Raw genomic sequence first — 20,606 nt, forward strand, 5'->3', positions numbered from 1 at the left:
CTAGTGGCCGATCAGCGCCGCTAAAACGACGGTAAAGCATCGCTAAATATAGTGCCACTTTACCGCCAGAGCGTTGAGCGCCCCAGTGTGAAAGTAGCCTGCCAGCTGTTGACTCTGATCACCATAGCTGATGTGTGCATATGAATAATTGCTAATGCTAAAGAAATAAATAAATGCGTTAATTCAATAGCCTTTATACAAAGTGCATGACATCCATTTTACGGTTCATCTGAAGTATTTATTTTCTTTTCTGCCTTTTTCTCACAATACATATTAGTCATTCTTTAGACATTGTGGATTATGTCTCAGCATGAATTCATTTTGTGTTACAGGCAGGGGGTATTCGTTTGCCTGTCTTGAGAAAACTTGCTAAAATGAAACTGGATTTTGCTGAACTGTCACTGGAAATAATGCATCTTGTAATCGATGAGGAAAGTAAAAAACTGCAGGAGGAAAAAAGCAAAGGAGCCCTTTGTGTCATGGTGGAAGAGTTTGTCAGAGCCACCCCAGATTATAATTCTGTTGAACAGGTGTGAAAGCTTTTACAGTTGCATTTCATGATCTCCTGTCTGTGGGTACCCACCCCGTGCTGAACTTGCTTGGTGTGGGAGTTATACACTATAAAAATACATCTGATTGCAATTTTTTTTTCTTAAGTCTTAAGATTGCAAATGGCGATGGAGAATAACTTTTTCTGGTATCATAATCAATTTTCTAACCAGATAGAGGTTGCCATGGGAGCTAAATATTTAGATAATGGGGAGGGGATATTGTTATATTGAATAAAACTGATTATGATATACAAATTAAGGCAATTCTAGAGTATGAGGGCACATATAAGAAGTTAAAAGGGGATTCTAGCAGGCAGGTAAAATAGAACCTACAGTGAGGGAAAAGAGTACTTGATCCCCTGCTGATTTTGTACTTTTGCCCACTGACAAAGAAATGATATGTCTATAAGTTTAATAGTAGGTTTATTTTAACAGTTAGAGACAGAATAACAATGAAAAAATGCAGAAAAACACATTTCAAAAAAGTTATACATTGATTTGCATGTTAATAAGTGGAATAAGTATTTGACCCCCTTCGCAAAACATGACTAAGTACACGGTGGCAAAACTCTTGTTGGAAATCACAGAGGTCAGATGTTTCTTGTAGTGGGCCACCGGGTTTGCACATACCTCAGGAGGGATTTTGTCCCACTCCTCTTTGCAGATCCTCTTCAAGTCAGTAAGGTTTTGAGGCTGATGTTTGGCAACTTTTAACTAGATTTTCTATGGGATTAAAGTCTGGAGACTGGCTAGGCCACTCCAGGACCTTAATGTGCGTCTTCTTGAGCCACTCCTTTGTTGCCTTGGCCGTGTGTTTTAGGTCATTTTCATGCTGGAATACTTACCCAGGATCCATTTTCAATGCCCTGGCTGAGGGAAGGAGGTTCTCATCCAAGATTTGATGGTACATGGCCCGTCCATTGTCCCTTTTTATGCAGTGAAATTTCCCTGTCCCCATAGCAGAAAAACACCCCCAAAGCATAATGTTTCTACCTCCATGTTTGACGGTGGGGATGGTGTTCTTGGGGTCATAGGCAGCATTCCTCCTCCTCCAAACACGGCAAGTTGAGTTGATGCCAAAGAGCTTGATTTTGGTCTCATCTGATCACAACACTTTCACCCAGTTCTCCTCTGAATCATTCAGATGTTTATTGGTAAATTTCAGATGGGCCTGTACATGTGCTTTCTTGAGCAGGGGGACCTTGCGGGCACTGCAGAATTTCAGTCCTTCACGGCGTATTGTGTTACTGATTGTTTTCTTGGTGACTATGGTCCCAGCTACCTAGAGATCATTGACAAGATTCTCCTGTGAAGTTCTGGGCTGATTCCTCATCTTTCGCATGATCATTGAAACTCCACAAGGTAAGATGTTGCATGGAGCACCAGACCGAGGGAGATTGACAGTCTTCCATTTGCGAATAATTGCACCAACTGTTGTCACCCTCTCACCAAGCTGCTTGGCAATGGTCTTGTAGGCCATTCCAGCCTTGTGTAGATCTATAATCTTGTCCCTGACATCCTTGGACAGCTCTTTGGTCTTGGCCATGGTGAAGAGATTGGAATTTGATTGCTTCTGCGGACAGGTGTCTTTTATACAGGTAACCAGCTGAGATTAGGAGCACTCCCTTTAAGAAAGGGTCCCTAATCTTAGCTTGTTACCTGTATAGAAGACATCTGGGAGCCAGAAATCTTGCTGATTGATGGGGGATCAAATACTTATTTCACTCATTAAAATGCAAATCAATTTATAACCTTTTTTGAAATGTGTTTTTCTGGATATTTTTGTTGTTATTCTGTCTCTCACTGTTAAAATAAAACTACTATTAAAATTATAAACTGATCATTTCTTTGTCAGTGGGCAAATGTACAAAATCAGCAGGGGATCAACTACTTTTTTCCCTCACTGTAATAGAGCTGATAGGAAGGGACAAAAAACAAAGTACTGGATAAGAAAGAAGCTAGCTATTTAGTTCCTGATACTCTGAAAATTCCTATAATCAGGTACCTAAGGTTCATAAGAGCAAAAATAATCCCCCTGGTAGGCCTATTATTGGAACATTGTACTCAAGAAATCGTGAATATATAAACATATACTTGCAACCATTGGCTAGTAATAACCCCTCATACCTTTAGGGACAGTAATGATCCGATTTCTCAACTGAAGGACCTAAAGATCAAAGATACCTACATTTAGCAACAGTAGACATAGAATCACTGTATTCTATTATTAAGAAAAAAAAAGGGGGGGGGGGCTGGAAACAGTAAAATTGGCTTTAAGGGAATAGTCAAATAAAAAAAAAGAACAAGTGATGTTTATTGTGGATGTGTTATGAATGGGAATGGAGAATACTTTTTTCTAGTATCAAAATAGATTTTATAACCAGATAAAAGGAGTTTCCATGAATGTTAAATATGCTCCAAGTGTTGACTATTTTTTCCTGAATAGATGGTAACAAGAGGAATTTCTTTATAAATACTAGCCCCAGCTAAAAGTGTATAAAAGATATATTGATATCATAATGTTATTGGAGGGCACACACAAAGGGCTAGAAGATTTTTGGAGGCACATAAATAAGAACAGTTATTGCATCTGGTTTACAGGGAATATGCATGAAAAATACATAAACTTCTTGGATTTGGTTATATTCAGATATGAATGGAAACTGTATACAAAAATGTTTTTTAAAGAAGTAGACAGGATTGGGTAAATCTCTACTAACAGCTGACACTACCCTAAGCGTTTTCAATGGTAATAGGCAACACACAAAGATAAAAAGTACTGCCCCCTATTACTTGGGGACCTCACAATAAGACCAAACCAAAGTTTATATGTAGGAAAGCCCCTAGCTTAAGAACCAAAATTGCCCAGAACTTTCCAGACCCCAATCTCCTGATGGTTAACTTGAAAAGTTAACTCCAACAGTTGCCAATCCCGCCCTACATCCAGAGCTGTGTTTACTTTCATATCCTGCTCCGTGCCTGAGTAAGGTAGGAGAGTATTAGATGTAGCCTCTATAGCAATAGTCATAGGTCATAGTAGAGGATATGTAAAGAATTTTACCATCATCCAGAAACTTATATGGGGATCGGTGGCTTGGTCCCCAACCAAGCCTACCTTAGAGGAGAAGGGCAATTGGACTATCTTGGTACAAATTAAACAAAAATAAATTCAAAAGTATGAACAAGTATATAGAAAAATGGCCTTGCCCCCAGCCCATATAAATGCCGTATAAATGATGCACTATTGACAGACCACATAACTACACAGCAGATCTCATCTCATCTAGAAGTATACTTCACACATAACTCAACCCCCAACATACCACCCACATCATTATGGATGGCCCACAAGGCAGTTATGAGGGGTTATTTAATCAATATAGCATCAACCAAGAACAAAATGAAACTAGCAGACATTAAATCCTTCACTAAATATTTGCATTGACTATACCACAAACACTGTCGATCCTTTTCCAGTGACTGAAACTTAAAACGAATTAACTTAAAAACGTAAAACTAATTCAAGCACGACCCTAGACACTCTATTAACATCAGACACAGAAAAAGCCCTCAGGTGGTCTAAGGCTACATTTTTACTATATAGTAACTCATCATCTACTATGTTTGCCAGAAAATTAAACCAATCCCTAAAACCTCCTCATATATATGAACTAAGAAACAGCTCAGGTAATTTAATCTCCCACCCTAAAGAAGTTATGGAAATTTTTCAGGACTTCTATAAAAAAAACTTCTCTCCACTCCTCAAAATCCACCTAAACAATCCTCGCTACACTGGCTTAATGAGGTCTTACTTCCCACTTTATCCATCCAACAAATTGAAACGCTAAAAGCCCCATGCTTGGACACTGAAATTAACAGAATAATAGGCTCCTTAAAAACTTCTACAGCCCCAGGCCCAGACAGCTACTCCACATCCTATTACAAAAAATTAGCTTCCATATTAACCCCCCACCTTTCCAAATTATATAATCACATTCTACAAGGAAACCAATTCCTAACAGAAATGCTTTTAGCAAATATGTTCCTCCTGCCTAAACCAAATAAAGATCACTCCACTCCACAGAATTATCACCCAATTTCAGTCATAGATAGCGATCTTAAAATATTTGCCCATTATGCTAGCAGACAGATTAGCCTCAGTTATCTCACCCTTAATCCACCTAGATCAATCAGGATTCATTCCAAACAGACAAATAACAGATAACATAAGATTAGCCACAAACATAATTCAAGATTCCAACCTACACTCTAAAACCACACTCTTACTTAGTCTAGATATACTCAAAGCCTTTCACAGCATTAGCTGGTCCTATTTAGATTTATTGCTCCCCAAATTTGGCATATATAATGAGTTTCTACATGGTTTTAAAGCTTTATATCATAACTCACATACACGTATCAAACTTCCTGGTAATAACTCAGATTTTATTCCCATTAACCACTTGCCGCCCTCCCTATAGGCAATTGACGGCGGCAAAGTGGTTGCATAATCCTGACCGGACGTCATATGACGTGATCAGGATTATGAGCCGCTGCGCGCCCCCGGGGGCGCGCATCGCGGTGATCGTTGTTGCAGGGTGTCAGTCTGACACCCGGCAACTATGATCTCGGTAAAGAGTCTCCGACGGAGACTCTTTACCACGTGATCAGCCGTGTCCAATCACGGCTGATCACAGTGTAAATGGGAAGAGCCGGTGATCGGCTTTCCCTCACTCGCGTTTGTCAGACGCGAGTAGAGGAGAGCCGATCGGCTGCTCCTCTGACAGGGGGGGTCTGTGCTGATCGATTATCAGCACAGCCCCCCCCCCCCCCGAGGATGCCCACACTGGACCACCAGGGACGCCACCAGACCACCAGGGAAAAGGTAATCCTCCCTAGACCACCAGGGATGCCAGTCAGCACAATGGGTGCCAATCAGTGCCCATAATGGATGCCAATCAGTGCCCACAATGGGCATCACTGATTGGCATGCATTATTGTTTGGCACTGATTGGCATCCATTACTATAGTATAACACCAATGCCGCCTATGAGTGCCCACCTGTGCCGCCTATGAGTGCCCACTTGTGCCGCCTATCAGTGCCCACCTGTGCCGCCTATCAGTGCCCACCTATGCCGCCTATCAGTGCCCACCTGTGCCGCCTATCCATGCCCACCCATGCCCATCTGTGCCGCCTATCCATGCCCATCTGTGCCGCCTATCCATGCCCATCTGTGCCGCCCATCCATGCCAATCCATGCCAGCTATCAGTGCCAATTTGTGCCACCTATCAGTGTCCGTCCGTGTCGCCCATCCGTGTCGCCCATCCGTGTCGCCCATCAGTGCCGCCCATCAGTGCCGAGCTATCAGTGCCACTTCATTGGTGCCACATTGGTGCCCATCAGTGCCCATCAGTGAAGGAGAAAACGTACTTATTTACAAAGTTTTGAAACTGAAACAAAAAAAAACATTTTTTTTTTTCAAAATTTTCGGTATTTTTTTATTTGTAGCGCAAAAAATAAAAACCGTAGAGGTGATCAAATACCACCAAAAGAAAGCTCTATTTGTGGGAAAAAAATGATAAAAATTTCATTTGGGTACAGTGTAGCATGACCGCGCAATTGTCATTCAAAGTGCGACAGCACTGAAAGCTCAAAATTGGTCTGGGCAGGAAGGTGTTTAAGTGCCCGGTATTGAAGTGGTTAAGTAGAGTCACACATCAAGGTTGCCCCTTATCCCCTCTCCTTTTCGCTCTTGCCATCTAGCCCCTTGCCTGCACCATCCATAACAACATCAATATCAAGGGATACAAAAATGTATCCAAAGAATTTAAATTAAGCCTTTATTCTGATGATGTCCTCCTGTTTCTTTCCAAACCTCTAATTTCCCTACCAAATCTCATTAAAACTTTGAACATATTCCACGACCTTACAGGCCTTATGCCCCATACACACGGTTGGACGTTCCGACCACAAAATCCATGAGATTTTTTCCGATGGATTTTGTCCGAAACTTGTCTTGCATACACACGGTCGCACAAAGCTGTCGGAAAATCTGATCATTCGGAACAAGGTGACGTACAAAACGTACAACGGGACTACGTAGAGGCCAATAGCCAATAGCTTTCGTCTCCAAATTTTTTCTAAGCATGCGTGTCACTTTGTGCATCGGAATTCTCTACACACGATTGGAAAAAGTCAGATTGGATTTTGTTGGAAAATTTAGATCCAGCGCTCAAACTTTTTCCGTTGGCGATTCCGCCAGAAAAAGTCCGATAGAGCCCACACATGATCTGATTTTCTGACAACATAATCCGATCTGACTTTTTCCGTCTGAATTTCCGACCGTGTGTATGGGGCATTAGAATAAACCTATCCAAATGCTCAGCACTACCTATAAAATGCTCACCACTGATGACTGATTTGCTAAAAGAAAAATTTCCATTCCAATGGTGCTCAGAGTCATTTAGATATCTAGGTATCCATATAACCTCATTATATAAAACATTATTCCGCACCAACTATCTTAACTTATTCAACAACATCAGAAACCTACTCAACACACCATGTCTCATTCAGGGGCAGAATAGTTGCCACAAAAATGGTTATACTACCAAAACTTTTATTTTTTTTCAGAGCACTCCCTTTACTAATACCAAAAAACACACTAGAAACACTCCAAAGAGACATTAACAAATTCATCTGGCAGAATAAAAAAAACCAGATTTGGCTATGCCCTAATGTTCAGACCCCAATCTAAAGGGGGATTGAGCTTTCTAAATCTTTGGCTATATTATCTTTCAGCCAGATACACTCAAATGGCTCAATGCTAAGCCTCAACCACACAAATTCCCTGGCTCTTATTTGACGAACAGTCTGTCCTTCCATATCACCTACAAGGCCTTTTATGGTCCAAAATTAATTTCATCTCAAAAAATTAGTCCACTGAACAAAAAAATAAATCAAACCCTATTATTATGGAACTGACAGCCACAAATTCAACATGTCGTCAGACATCCCCTCATTAGCATCATTCATCCAATGAATGATACTACATATACTACATATAATAAAAACCCAAATCCCCCAACCACATGGCTTTTCCATAATAATAAAACATAATAAAAAAAATTAACAGAACACAATATACCAGACACAGAACAAATTGAATATAACACAATTCTTTTCTAACAAAAGTATTACTCACTAGTCCTCCACACTCCCTTTACGCTTTGAACAAATATGTTTAACATCACCACGTGACAGAGGAATGATATCTAAAATCTACATAAATTTAAATGAACATAATACACCAGACAAATCACATCCTATTATCCAATGGGAATCTGACTTGAATAATTCATTTTCAACGGAACAATGGAATACTATGATTTGCAATCTGCAAAAATGCACCAAAACAGCATCCATTAGAGAATCAACCATTAAACTGCAATACAGATGTTACTTTACCCCTGAAAAAATCAATTCATTTTACCCAGCTACTTCCCCATTGAGTTTCAGAGGGTGCTCCATCAAATTGGTTCACTACTACACACCTTTTGGGACTGCATGCAACTTAAATCCATATGGCAAAAAGCAAACAACAAAATAGAACAAATAACAGGTAGGAAAATAGATTTAACGCCACAAATATGTCTCTTATTCTTCCCTATAACAGATCTACCCATAGCACACACTAGACTAATACATACATTATTTAGCACAAATTCATTGGGCCATAGCATTAAACCAGCGTTCTCCAACAGTCCCATGGCTTCAGATAATGAACCAAATGCTTGATATCAAACTATCGGAGCAAATATATCACACATTACATGACACCATGCACATATATTAAAAAAATGGACACCATGGGAGTTATCTCTTATAGAATAATGTTTTTCATCACTGTTATATGTACGTTTTTGGATAACAACAGAACACTCAGCCTATGGAAACTAACCATTTCTGGACCTGATGCACATTGCTATCAATATACTATTCTGCTATCATTGATATCCATATGTACCTTTACACCAACTTCTTCCAGATTCATGTTTACCACCATACAAATAACTTGTACTGAGACTTTTTTTCTATAATAAAAAACATAAAGATGTATTAATGCATAATTAATAAAACATGGCAAATAACCAAATACAGATTAAAAGCATGGTAACAATCCATGTGTATCACCAAAATAATGGTCCCCAAACGGGGAAGATCACAGTGGGATAGTTGGTCACAGATAACATCTCAATTATGTAATAAATAATAAAGGAAAGCACTTGAATCCACTCAAAAATCGAATTCAATTTAGAGGATATTTCCGTCAATATGATGGGCTTCCTTCCCAGGAGCACGAGCGTATTATAGAGGCAAACAATGAGGGAGGATGTGAGATCATAGCGGACTCACGAATGCTCACATCGGGACAAAAAAGCTCAAGAATATAATAAATGAAAAAATGGTAAACTTTATTAGAAAATTCACGCAAACATCTTAAACAGTAAAAAGAGACTCCACAGGTGAATCGCCCATAAAAACCTGTGGGGTCCTTTCTATGACGATACCAAATATACAAAGATGAAATAAATGGCTGTAGAAAAATGTATAAAAAAGGATCAAAACAGAAAAACAAAAAACAAGACGTGGTATAAAAACAATGCTAAACACTGCTATTACAGATGTAGGGTCATCCCCTCCTATGTTCCCTCCCGTCTTCCCTATGTATCCAGCTGAAGCTGATATAGTAGATGGATGTGGGCCAGGCAAAAAATGCACACAGTTCTATCCAAAAATGTCCTTTTTGTAAGCCGTATCAGGCTCAATGGACGTGCAGTCAGGAATAAGTTCCACAGATTATGGCATATAATATATAAAGTCAGGGATCCAATTGATCTTGTATATGTCCATAGCTGTAACAAATTTACCTGAAAGTGCAAGTATCATCCGTCATCTGGTAGTGCAATCATATAGGATAACAGAGACCCAGTGTGTGCCGCTAGTGTCACGCTCTTCTCGGTCGACTATACAGCGCTCACTGGTATGACTTCAATGGAGGTCCTGGTGGAACGATACCGCTATCAGCTCAGGCACCATCCAGAGACAAACGAGCGGATTCCGAGTGGAGCGGAGCAGTTGCCAGTTACACAAACGTTATGCAGCATGGGTCTCACGGATCACAATCCTGAGTCTATCCAGGTCACAGGTGAACTCAGAAGGAGTGAGTCTCCGTTAGTATCCAGCAGAGGGAGCTCTGAGTAGAAAATGCACCAGTCTAGTGAGGACTGAACAGAAAGTCTCTATGCAAATGCCCAAAATGTCTGTAAAGATGGGGGATCACAGGAGGGGATGACAGCAGCGTTAGACCACGATAGGTCAACGTGGTTCGTGCCTTCAAATGGCACTTCAGCTGTCCACTTGAAGGAGCTGTGGGTGGAGGAATGTGACTGTGGTAAAAGTGTAGGGAGAGGGAGGGAAAGGGTGGAGAATTGTGTATGAGTGAGGAAGTGAAGAGGCAAGGGGGAGAGAAGTGGGGAAGGGGGAGGGGCGAAAGAGGAGCGCAAGGTGAGGATGGGTAGATGTGGAGACAGTGGGTAAGTCGGGAGTGGGGGGCAGGGGGCCGCAAGAAGGGAAGAGGAGGGAGAAAGTTGGGAAAAGGAGAGAGAAGAGGAAGGTAGAAGAAGAAGAGGGGAAGAAAAAGAGGGAATGTAGGTGAATGGAAAGGGGGGGGGGATGGAGTGAAGTAATGGAGGGAAAAGGGGAGGACAAAGACACAAGAGGGAAAGACGGTAGAAAAAAATAATAAAGGAGAAATTAATAAGGAAGAAGGGGGAGAGGGGAAAAGGGGGAGGAAGGAAAAAGAGAGGGGATGACAGAAAAGGGAAGGGGGAAGGGAAAACGTAGGGGAAGGAGGGGGGAGGGGAAGGGATGGGAGGGGAAAAAAGGAAAAGGAGAGGGGTATAGTATATACCTTATATGCAGATACAGAGGATTTGGGTGTCTGGGAAATAAAGATGGAGAAGAGGGTACCAATACTCAGCAGGATTTACACCACTACAGGGGAGAGGTAAGAAGTAGGGGTGCGTCTGAGCACACACACTCCTGCCCAATATATGCAACCTATAGGGAAGGAGACAATGGCCACAGATGAATTAGGAGACATGCTTGCACCTCCATAAATGTAAACAGCGAGGTAGCTGTAATAAGAGGCTGTACCAGTGAGGTATGCTTACTGTGGATTTGCTAGGGTACAAAAATTCCCGGGCCCGGTGTCCATAGCACTGACAAGCAGGCATAGCATATAAGGTATATACTATACCCTTCTCCTTCCCGCCCCTTCCTCCCTCACTCCCTCACTCCCCTCCCGCTCCTCCCTCACTCCCCTCCCGCTCCTCCCTCACTCCCCTCCCGCTTTTTCTCTTGTTTTTTTTTTCCCCATCTTCCCCCCTCCTTTTCCAACATTTTCCTCTTCCCCTCCCCTCTTTTCCTTTTCCCCTCCCCCCCCCCCCCCCCCATCTTCCTTATTGATTTATTTTTTTATTATGTTTTCTACCCTCTTTCCCTCTTGCGTTTTTGTCCCCCCCCCCCCTTCATTCCCCTCCATTCCCTCTTTTCCTTCACCTCTTCTTCTCCCTCACTTTCTCAACTTTCTCCCCCCTCCCCTCTCACAGCCTCCTCCCCCCCTCCTTTCCCCCTTCCCTCCCTCAACTTACCCACTGTCAGCACATCTCCCCTTCTTCACCTAATCCCTTTCCCCCATCCCTTGCTCCTCTTTTGCTCCCCCATACTTTTCTCCTTTCTTGCCTCTTCACTTCCTCACTCATGCACAATTCCCCTCCCTCTCCCCACACTTTCACCACAGTGAATTGATATGTCCCTCCTAGTCGCTGTGGAGGACCTTTTGGTGACATCCTGTGCCCTCTGTCTGCCTGGGTTATAGGTAAGCAGCTCTGCTCTTCCCCCCCATGTATACTTTGTTATTGACACTATGAAATGTTGTTATTACTGGTCAATTGTGTTGTTGTTTATCATTTGTCAATCAAATTACAGATATCCTCTGACAAAGCAGCATTAGACTGCAAAACTAGTTGAGATGTTATCCGTGACCAATTATCCCACTGTGATCCTCCCGTGCTTTTAATCTGTATTTGGTTATTTGCAATGTTTTATTAATAAATCTTTATTTATTTTTTATATACTTGTTCATACATTTGAATTTATTTTTGTTAAATTTGTACAGAGATAGTCCAATTGCCCTTGTCCTCTACCTTAGATATGAGGACCAAGCCACCAATCCCCATATCTAAGGTAGGATAGTGAAGAGACTGCAAGGGCTGTAGTGTGAAGGGGGGGGGGGGGGCAGAGCTGCAGGGGCTGTAATGTGAATGGGGGGCAGAGCTGCAGGGGCTGCAAAGTAAATAGGGGGGATAAAGCTGAGGGGTGGTAATGTGAGTGGGTTGGGGGGGAACAGAGCTACAGGGGCTGTAATGTGAATTGGGGGCAGAGCTTCAGGGGCTGCAAAGTAAATTGGGAGGTAATGTAAGTAGGGGGACAGAGTTGCAGGGGCTGTAAAGTAAATTGGGGGATAGAGCTGGGGGTGGTATTGTGAATGGGGGAGGGGAGCTTCAGGGGCTTTAATGTGAATTGGGGGAAAAGCTGCAGGGGCTGAAAAGTAAATAGGGGGGACCGTAATGTGACTAGAGGGGGGCAGAATGTCAGGGGCTGCAATGTATACTGGGGGGACAGAGCTAGGGGGTGGTAATGTGAATAGAGGGGCTGAGCTGCAGGGGGTGCAATGTAAATTTGGGGGGAAGGCAGTGATGTGAATGAGTGGGGGCAGAGCTGCAGGGGCTGCGATGTAAATTGGAGGAACAGAGCTAGGGGGCAGTAATGTGAATGGGGGGCAGAGCTTCAGGGATGGTAATATGAATGGAGGGGACGGCAGAACTGCAAGAGCTGTAATGTGAATGAGGGGCAGAGCTGCATTGTAAATTGGGGGGAAGGTAATGTGAATGGGGGCAGAGTTGCAGGGGCTGTAATTCAAATGGGAGGGGCAGGGCTGCATTGTAAATTATGAGGACAGAGCTGTGGGGGTTGTAAATGGGGGGGGGGCAGAACTGCAATGTAAATTATAGGGACAGAACTGTGAGGGGACGATAATGTGAAATGGAGGGGGGCAGAGCTTCAGGGGCGTAAAGTGACTGGGGGGTGTCAGAACTGCGAGGGCTACAATGTAAATGAGGGGACAGAGCTGCAAGGGGGGCTGTCATGTGAAGGGGGGCAGAGCCATGGGGGGCTGTGATGGGAAGGGGGGGTGACGTGAATGGGGGACAGGATACTGACGTAAAAAGGGAATTGTGATATAAGAAAGGGGAGGCTGTAATGTGAAGGACCTGAGTCATCGCCAAACTTATGATTTGGACGTGTGCTAGTAGAACATTTTTCTCATCGGACCTCCATGAATTTTAATTCAATATCCCTGCTCTAAACCAACACTAGATATTGGCATACTACCAAACAATAATAACCTGATGCAGTCCAACACAACACAGAGCAAATACACATGAATGGGACAGAACATTCAGAGTTGAGTACATGGGCTGGAATCTGTCATTAATGCCACTGCTTCTCTCACAGGGGTCGTGAGTTGCTAGGATGCTGGAGTTGTCCAGATAGGGCCTTGGCCATTGTTGGGTAATGACATCAGTCAGGATCCCTGCCCCTTTGTTTACTTTCAGCAGTCAGCTGGGGAATCTCCCGGGTGACAGCTGAATGGGGCCGGAGATAAGTCTTTAGTTTCTAGGAGGCTGTCGGCTGCAGAGTCAGTAGTGTCCTAGCTAGCAAGAGCCTAAACATGCACTGAGGACTGCGTGTCTTCACTATGGACACTCCAGTCTCAGTGCCGTCCCCTTCATGCATGTACCTCTTCCAGACAATTACTGTACATGAATGTGTCACCTTCACTGACATTTGTTATGCGGAAGAGCAAGAGAGTGCCTAGGAGTGCCGGTTGTGTTATTGGCCAACATTTCCTGAAAAAACGATTCTAGTACTTAGATTTTACCTGTGGTTTACTGTCAAAAAACGAATTTAGGTCCACAGCTCATGCTGCTGCCATTTAAACAAACCATACCTACAACCAACATTTATTTAACCATCTCCTGGAACGCACTTCTTTAGAGTCTGAATTTCATGAACTCCTGTGTAATTGAGGCAATGTTTAGCTGCTCAATCAGAAGACTGCATTCAAAGAAACAGTTTACATCTTCTTTTTTTATTTTAATAATCAACAGCTGTAAAATTCTTTAATTTGTAGTTTTTTTTTTTTTTTTTTTTTTTTTTAGACAGTTTCTTTATTTTTATGCAATACTTTGCAGAGAACATATAGCCATTACCATCAGTCTTTGTCTCATTTGAACTTTAATTTTAATGTGGTTTGGAGATATACAGTATGTGACTAAATAGTTCTGTTGAGCAATTATATTAACACGCATTCTGGAATATGTGAGCATTATCAGTATAGTGCTTGCAAATAGTACTTTAGAATGCGGTTTTGGTGCTTTTTGTTTCCTCAGGTAGGTCATACAGTATTCCCTGTAATCTTAGCAATTTAAAATATCAAGCTTTAGTTTAAAATGCACTCATGTGAATAGAGCCATAAAAACAGAACTGCCCAGATGTAGCTAAGGAAAGAATATACAGGGACGAATTGATGCATTGTCAACATATGCTGTGGCCAAGGGCAGCAAGCCTGCCTGGTTGACAGTTTGTCTTAAGCATCATACACACGATCAGACTTTGTACAAACTTTCCCTTTTTTTTACAAAGGGCATCGGCTGTGAACTTGTAGTGCATACACACGGCAGGACTTTTTCAGCCAACTTTCACCAAATCACGTGATTTTTCTGCTCTTTCCTGCCACCTTTGCTCAACTTCTGTATTGTTGTCTGATCTTTTGCAGTGGTTCTGAGCATGCGTGTTTGTACTTTGTACAAAAGCCCAATGGTTTTCTGTACACATGATCGGACTTTGCTCCATCGGACTTTTGTTGCCGGAAAGTTTGTCCGTTTGCACAGCCAACAAAAGTCTGATGAAAACCGAAAAAGTTTGTCCGATGGAGCGTACACACGGTCGGATGTTGCCTTAAAACAGCTAATTTGCATGTTTGTTGTCAAAAAGTCAGATCGTGTGTATGGGCCTTTAGTCTTCTAGTCATTGCTTCTAGGTGTACTGACGGCAAACCATTTCTTGTTTAACCTCTCTGTCCCCATAAAATGATTGCCCTTTGTAGCTGAGACATCTGATCTAGTTATTGTGATACTAAAGCAACCCAAGAAGATGAGGTAGGAAATGGCACAATACAGTTGGCCTAGGGGGGTGGGAAGTATTGTCACGGCCTCGTAGCACTGGATTTGACTCTGCTTGAAATTTGCATGTTGGTTTTACACACAGGAAAAAAAACTTGTGTAACTTAATTTTTTTGGAAATTCTTTACTTAAGACAGGAATGGCATGTAACAAGAAAATTGCAAAAATATAATGCATCTACATTGTTGCATCAATGGCATAGGCAGCCATACTATATGCTGTGCAGGAGCCCATTGTAGATAATAAAGTGCAGTAAAAAGCATTACATTACATATCATCTGGTATGGTCTTTGATGATCATGAAGCGTGCAACCCTGTTTGTTTTTCTGTTTTAAGGTGGCCCCAAAAGGTGAATGGATAGTGGAATTAAGTAAGAATTCTGGAGGAAAGAAGGAACAAAAGGATAAAGGAGTTAAGAGGAAGAGAAAAAAAAGCCAAAAACAAAATCACATTTGTGTCTAAATCCCTCTCTCCTGTGTTCCTTGAACTCAGAATCCTGGTATATACTCAGTGACAGCTGGGGAAATTTTAGGATGCGGGGTGCCAGACACCACCCTTTTTTACCCCTCCCACTTCTCATAAGCCACACCCCTTATAGAATCCTCCCACTCCGTCCCCTGTATTCCACCCATAGTGTCAGGTGTATACAGCTCAGCATCACAGGACAGAGTATATATCTCAACCTCACAGATCAGGGTACATAGCTCAGCATTACATATAGGGTATATAAGGCAGCATTGCAGACCAGGCAGCCTTGCAGAACAGGCAACATTACAGACCAGGGTATATGGGGCAGCATTGCAGACCAGGCAGCATTGCAGAACAGGCAACATTACAGACCAGGGTATATGGGCAGCATTACAGACCAGGCAGCATTACAGATCAGGGTATATAGGGCAGCATAACAGACCAGGGTATATAGGGCAGCATTACAGACCAGGCAGCATAACAGACCAGGGTATATAGGGCAGCATTACTGACCAGGGTATATAGGGCAGCTTTACAGACCAGGGTATATAGGGCAGCGTCACAAACCATGGTATATAGGGCAGCATTATGGAGAGGATCCCGCTGTGCCTGCACTTTCCTCTCCTCCACAGTGCGGGCAGCGATGGCGGAGGTGTTCCTCCGCTTGCCAAAGTGCCGCTAAGCATCCAATAAGAACACCTGTCACATTGGCCAGTCAGGGAAGAGGTCTCACTGACCTGCCTCCCGATTGGCAGGGAGGCAATGTAGTGTGAAAAATAGAGAAAATTAATTTGCTATTGTCACATAATTGGATGGGATCACGTGCTTCAAAAAGCACCCCCCCCCCACCCACCCCTGCCATAGGAATCCATGTGTTTGGCATCCTTAAAGGGGCTGGGCGCATGGATAGGGAGGTGGCAGCAGGGATGGGGGGGGGGGGGGTGGTGCCCGTGTGCCCTCAATGCAGAGGTGGCCACTGTTCTGTATATACTAGTATATCCCAATTTGGTGTCCACAGTAAACAATTAAGTATGCTCCAGAACAGGCAACAACTCAAAACACAGGCCTCTCTGTAGGTTGTAGTTTTTATTGTGGGATTTGGTGGATGCATATTGAATTGGATTATGCCATATGCTTTGGCCAAGTCAGAATTAGTATAGTGTACCCTGGCGATTTGGGCTGAGATGCCACAGCAAACAGACATCTTAAATGATTGTGTGCTTCCAACCTTGTGGTGAAGGCCCCTTTCTGTCCCAACATGACTGTGCTCTGTGCACAAAGCCATGTCCATGTAAAGATTATGTTTGGCGAGCTTGGCTTGAAAAAAGTGACCTGCTCAGAACTTTGACCCTCAACACTACTGAACGCCTTTGGAATGAATTGGAACATCTGTTAGGAGCCAAGTCTTACAATGCTTTTTTGGCTAATGTGGGAGTGATTCCCACACTCAAAGTTCTCCCGGAAAGCCTTTCCCAAAAGGTGAAGGCTGTTTTTGTCATTATAATACAGGATTTTCTTAGTGCCAACAGTGGACCCTGCTCTTTGGAGCCTGCAATTTAAAGGGAGGGTCAAGTGATACAATAAAATAACTATGGAAGATGTGCTGATAGAGAAAATAAAAGTTCAGTTGTTATGTAGAGGTAGGATAGGCTTCTCTAAATAAATGGGTTTTCAGGGATTGTTTAAAGATGGCTAGTTCAGCAGATTGGGGTTGAAAAGGGAGGAAAATTCCATAATAATGCCCATGCTTCAAAAATTGGCTAACTGTAAAAAATCGGATCACGTTCAAAACCCTTTGCCTCACCCATAAATGCGTGCATAGAGAAGCTCCGCAATACCTTATGGAGAAAATAAATCATTACACACCAAACCGCAGTCTTCGATCAGCCAACAAAAACCTCCTCCTCGTGCCAAAAGCCCGGTATAAATCCAAGGGGGATCGGAGATTCGCTGTCCAAGGGCCCCGGCTATGGAATGCTCTACCAATCGACATCCGTCTGGAAGAAAATCACCTGGCTTTTAGGAAAAAACTTAAGACCTTCCTCTTTTAGCTGATGATCAAAGCTCGCCACAGCGCCTAGAGGCGATTCAGTTCGCATTGTGCGCTATATAAGTATTTCATTCATTCATTCATTCAAAAAGGGTTGTCTAACAAACTCATTGGGGTTTATTTACTAAAAGCAAATAAGGGAAGGCATGTTGCACTTTGAAAGGGAATGTTCCCCAGAGCTTAATGAATGATTTCTGCTGACCTCCATCATCCAATCATGTGCAAACACAGATGCTATATTTTTGTTATTTTATTTTCCTTCCACATGATAGAGAATTCTTTGCAAAGTTACATTTTATTACATTCACCAAGCCCTGGGGAAATTCCCTTGCACTGTACAATTAACTTGCAAATTTCACAGTCTATTTGTCTTTAGTAAATCGACCCCATATACTTGTGGTGGTTAGATGTTGACAAACCTTGGGCAATTTACTGTAGTTTATATATGACCTACTGTTAGGGATATTGGTCAGTTTGAATCATTTTTCCTAATTGATGTCATTGCCACAATAACACACTATAGGACCTGTATTTTCTTTATCTATGATAATGATGTAACTGTATTCAGTAACTGCTCTCCTGACTTTTTTCTGTTTGGTATAGGAGTGGAAAACGCTTAGCCGTACAATATCTTCCTCCATGCTGTCTCAGTTGGCGAGTGCTTTGACACTAGCAGGTGGTTGTAATGATCTAAAGGCACGGTGTTTGTATCTAACTGGAAGATGCCTCCTGCTGCAGTCTTTTACAGTCGATCCGCTTGATGCAGACATGTACTGGAATGAACATTATTTGGTATGTTTATTTCTTGTCATCTGCGTTTGCTGTTATTAGAGAAAAGAGATGCACAGCAAAAACGAAGAGATTTACTCTTCTAAAAAGCCACAGCTGTGTACAAATAGCTTCGAATTTTACATGTTCTAATCAGCAATCTGGAAAGACCTTAAACAAAATAACACTGGCATGGCACTCCTGCTGGTTGCTGGCAATTTCTATATACAGCCATGTTTTTGTATTCTGTTTGATGTAATATACAGTATAGCTATGCCTTCAAAACTAGCCCAAAACAATACTTTACTTAAGTTGTTTATTTCACATTTCATTTTCATTTATAGGATGAAAGAAAAACTACAGGAGCCAATGAGAATAGTGACTCTGAATGGCCTGATGCCAATACAAAGCCAACTAATAAACAGCTGAATCAGCTAGCAAGGAAAGCTGCGGCTTTTAAGGTAAGCATTGTTTTTGTGTATGAAAGCTGTACTGTATATATTTTAGATTATTATATATACTATATGGAGCGCCTGCCTTTACACACGTGAACTTTAATGGCATCCCAGTCTTAGTCCATAGGGTTCAATATTGAATTGACCCACCCTTTGCAGCTATAACAGCTTTAAAGAGGAAGTAAAGCCTTGGGGGGGGGGGGGGGATACACCCTGCAAGGCAAAGGCATAATGAGCTAATATGCATACTAGCTCATTATGAATAACTTACCTGAGATCGAAGCAACGATATTCCTCTTCAAAGTACCAACATATAATGACGGTGGGTGGTCCAGAAGTGGTTAATAACAGAGCCCTATGGCCACTTCCATTCCTCCTAACTGCAGGATGCTCCCGCTGGCTCGGGTCAGCCCGTGTTACTTTGGTATAGTTTTCAGGATATCATGAACAAACATATAAAATAAAATATTCATGCCACAGCTCAGACTTATCAGTTATCAAAGGCAGCAAGGTAAAACAGGAAATAAATACTGTATTTATCGGCGTATAACACGCACCCCAAGTTTAGGAGGGAATTTAAAAGAAAAAAACTTTTAGAAGGGAAGTTTAAGGAAAAAAACGTACATTTAAATGCCCATCAATGCAGCCTTATCAGTGCCATTTGCAGCCTTCCATTGCAGGCTTGTCAGTCACTTGCAGCCTTCCATTGCAGCCTTGTCAGTCACTTGCAGCCTTGCATTTAGCCTTGTGAGTCATTTGCAGTCTTGTCTTGTTCCGAAAGTCGCCAAGACCAGCTGAGTGCGGCCGAAAATAGCCGAGACCGGCCTAGTGCGGCCGAAAATACCCGGAAGCCGCAGAGAGCGGCAGAAAGGGTTAAAAATTGTGGGGGATCAGTGTATAACACGCACCCCCGATTCCCCCCCTGATTTTAGGGGGGGGAAGTGCGTGTTATACGCCGATAAATACGGGTAGTTTTTTTCCAATACATTGATACAGAAAGAAAGCTATCCTGGGTCTGAATGTGTTAAAACCTACAGAATGGATGTGAAAAGCATTTTTTTCTACAGTTCCGCATGCTGCCTTACTTCACACTAATTTCTTATGTAAATGCACTTACAGCACCTAGATGTTCTGAAATATCATTATAATATACAGTATAATGCATTTACTTATAAAAGCACATTATGAGGGATGGTACATTAACAGCAGCATTGGTATCTCAATCAGGAGAAGACTGTTGACTGACTGGCTAACAATGCTACTAATTATACAAAGGCATCATCATGAATAAGTGTCATTTTCATTATACGTAATACTTCATATTCCCATCGCACACGTTCCTGGTATAAGCTCTCAAGATTTGGGTGCTGTAGCAACAACCAGCTGGAGACTGGTTCAAGGCACAAAGTAGATATTTGCCAGCACACCAAGGATCGTCACAAAGTGGTGTCCAAATGGGTAGTTTATTGCATGATCACAACACAAGAAAGGTGCCACGTATCGGAGTCATGTAGGAACCCTTCGTCACATGCCTGATGAAGGGATCCTGTGTGACTCCAAAACGTTGCACCTTTCTTGCGTTTGGATGCCACTTTGTGCCGACCCTTGGTGTGATGGCAAATATCTACTTTGTATTTTCATTATACGGGTGCCTGTGATTGAAATGTTTTGTCATTTCTAGTCTGTAATGTAAAAATGAGTGTGCAGAAACATACGTTACTATCTGTTCACTACCCATCTAACATTTCTACCAGTTAGGCCCCTTTCACACTGGGGCGGGAGGTATGTCGGCGGTAAAGCGCTACTATTTTTAGCGGCACTTTACCGTCGGATTTGCGGCGCTATTCAGCCACTAGCTGAGTGGTTTTACTCCGCCGCTAGCGGCCGAGAAAGGGTTAAAAACCACCGCTGGCGGTATAGCCGCGGTGCACTGCTCCAAAGAT

The 20,606-nt window shown here is 42.5% G+C and overlaps 1 protein-coding gene across 2 annotated transcripts in view; it reads left to right on the forward strand.

Moving 5' to 3' along the window:
* Positions 1-20,606, forward strand: part of CFAP46 (cilia and flagella associated protein 46) — a 328,406-nt gene that overhangs the window by 234,711 nt on the left and 73,089 nt on the right. For both annotated transcript variants that reach the window (XM_077455243.1, XM_077455242.1), the window contains 3 exons: positions 333-530; positions 18,044-18,232; positions 18,553-18,669. In XM_077455243.1, coding sequence (XP_077311369.1) covers positions 333-530; positions 18,044-18,232; positions 18,553-18,669 — 504 coding nt within the window. The remainder of the gene's footprint in view (positions 1-332; positions 531-18,043; positions 18,233-18,552; positions 18,670-20,606) is intronic.

The sequence above is a fragment of the Lithobates pipiens genome, unplaced genomic scaffold (assembly GCF_037356315.1).
Source record: "Lithobates pipiens isolate NorthernLeopardFrog02 unplaced genomic scaffold, aLitPip1_a1.2 Scaffold_25, whole genome shotgun sequence".
NCBI lineage: Eukaryota > Metazoa > Chordata > Amphibia > Anura > Ranidae > Lithobates > Lithobates pipiens.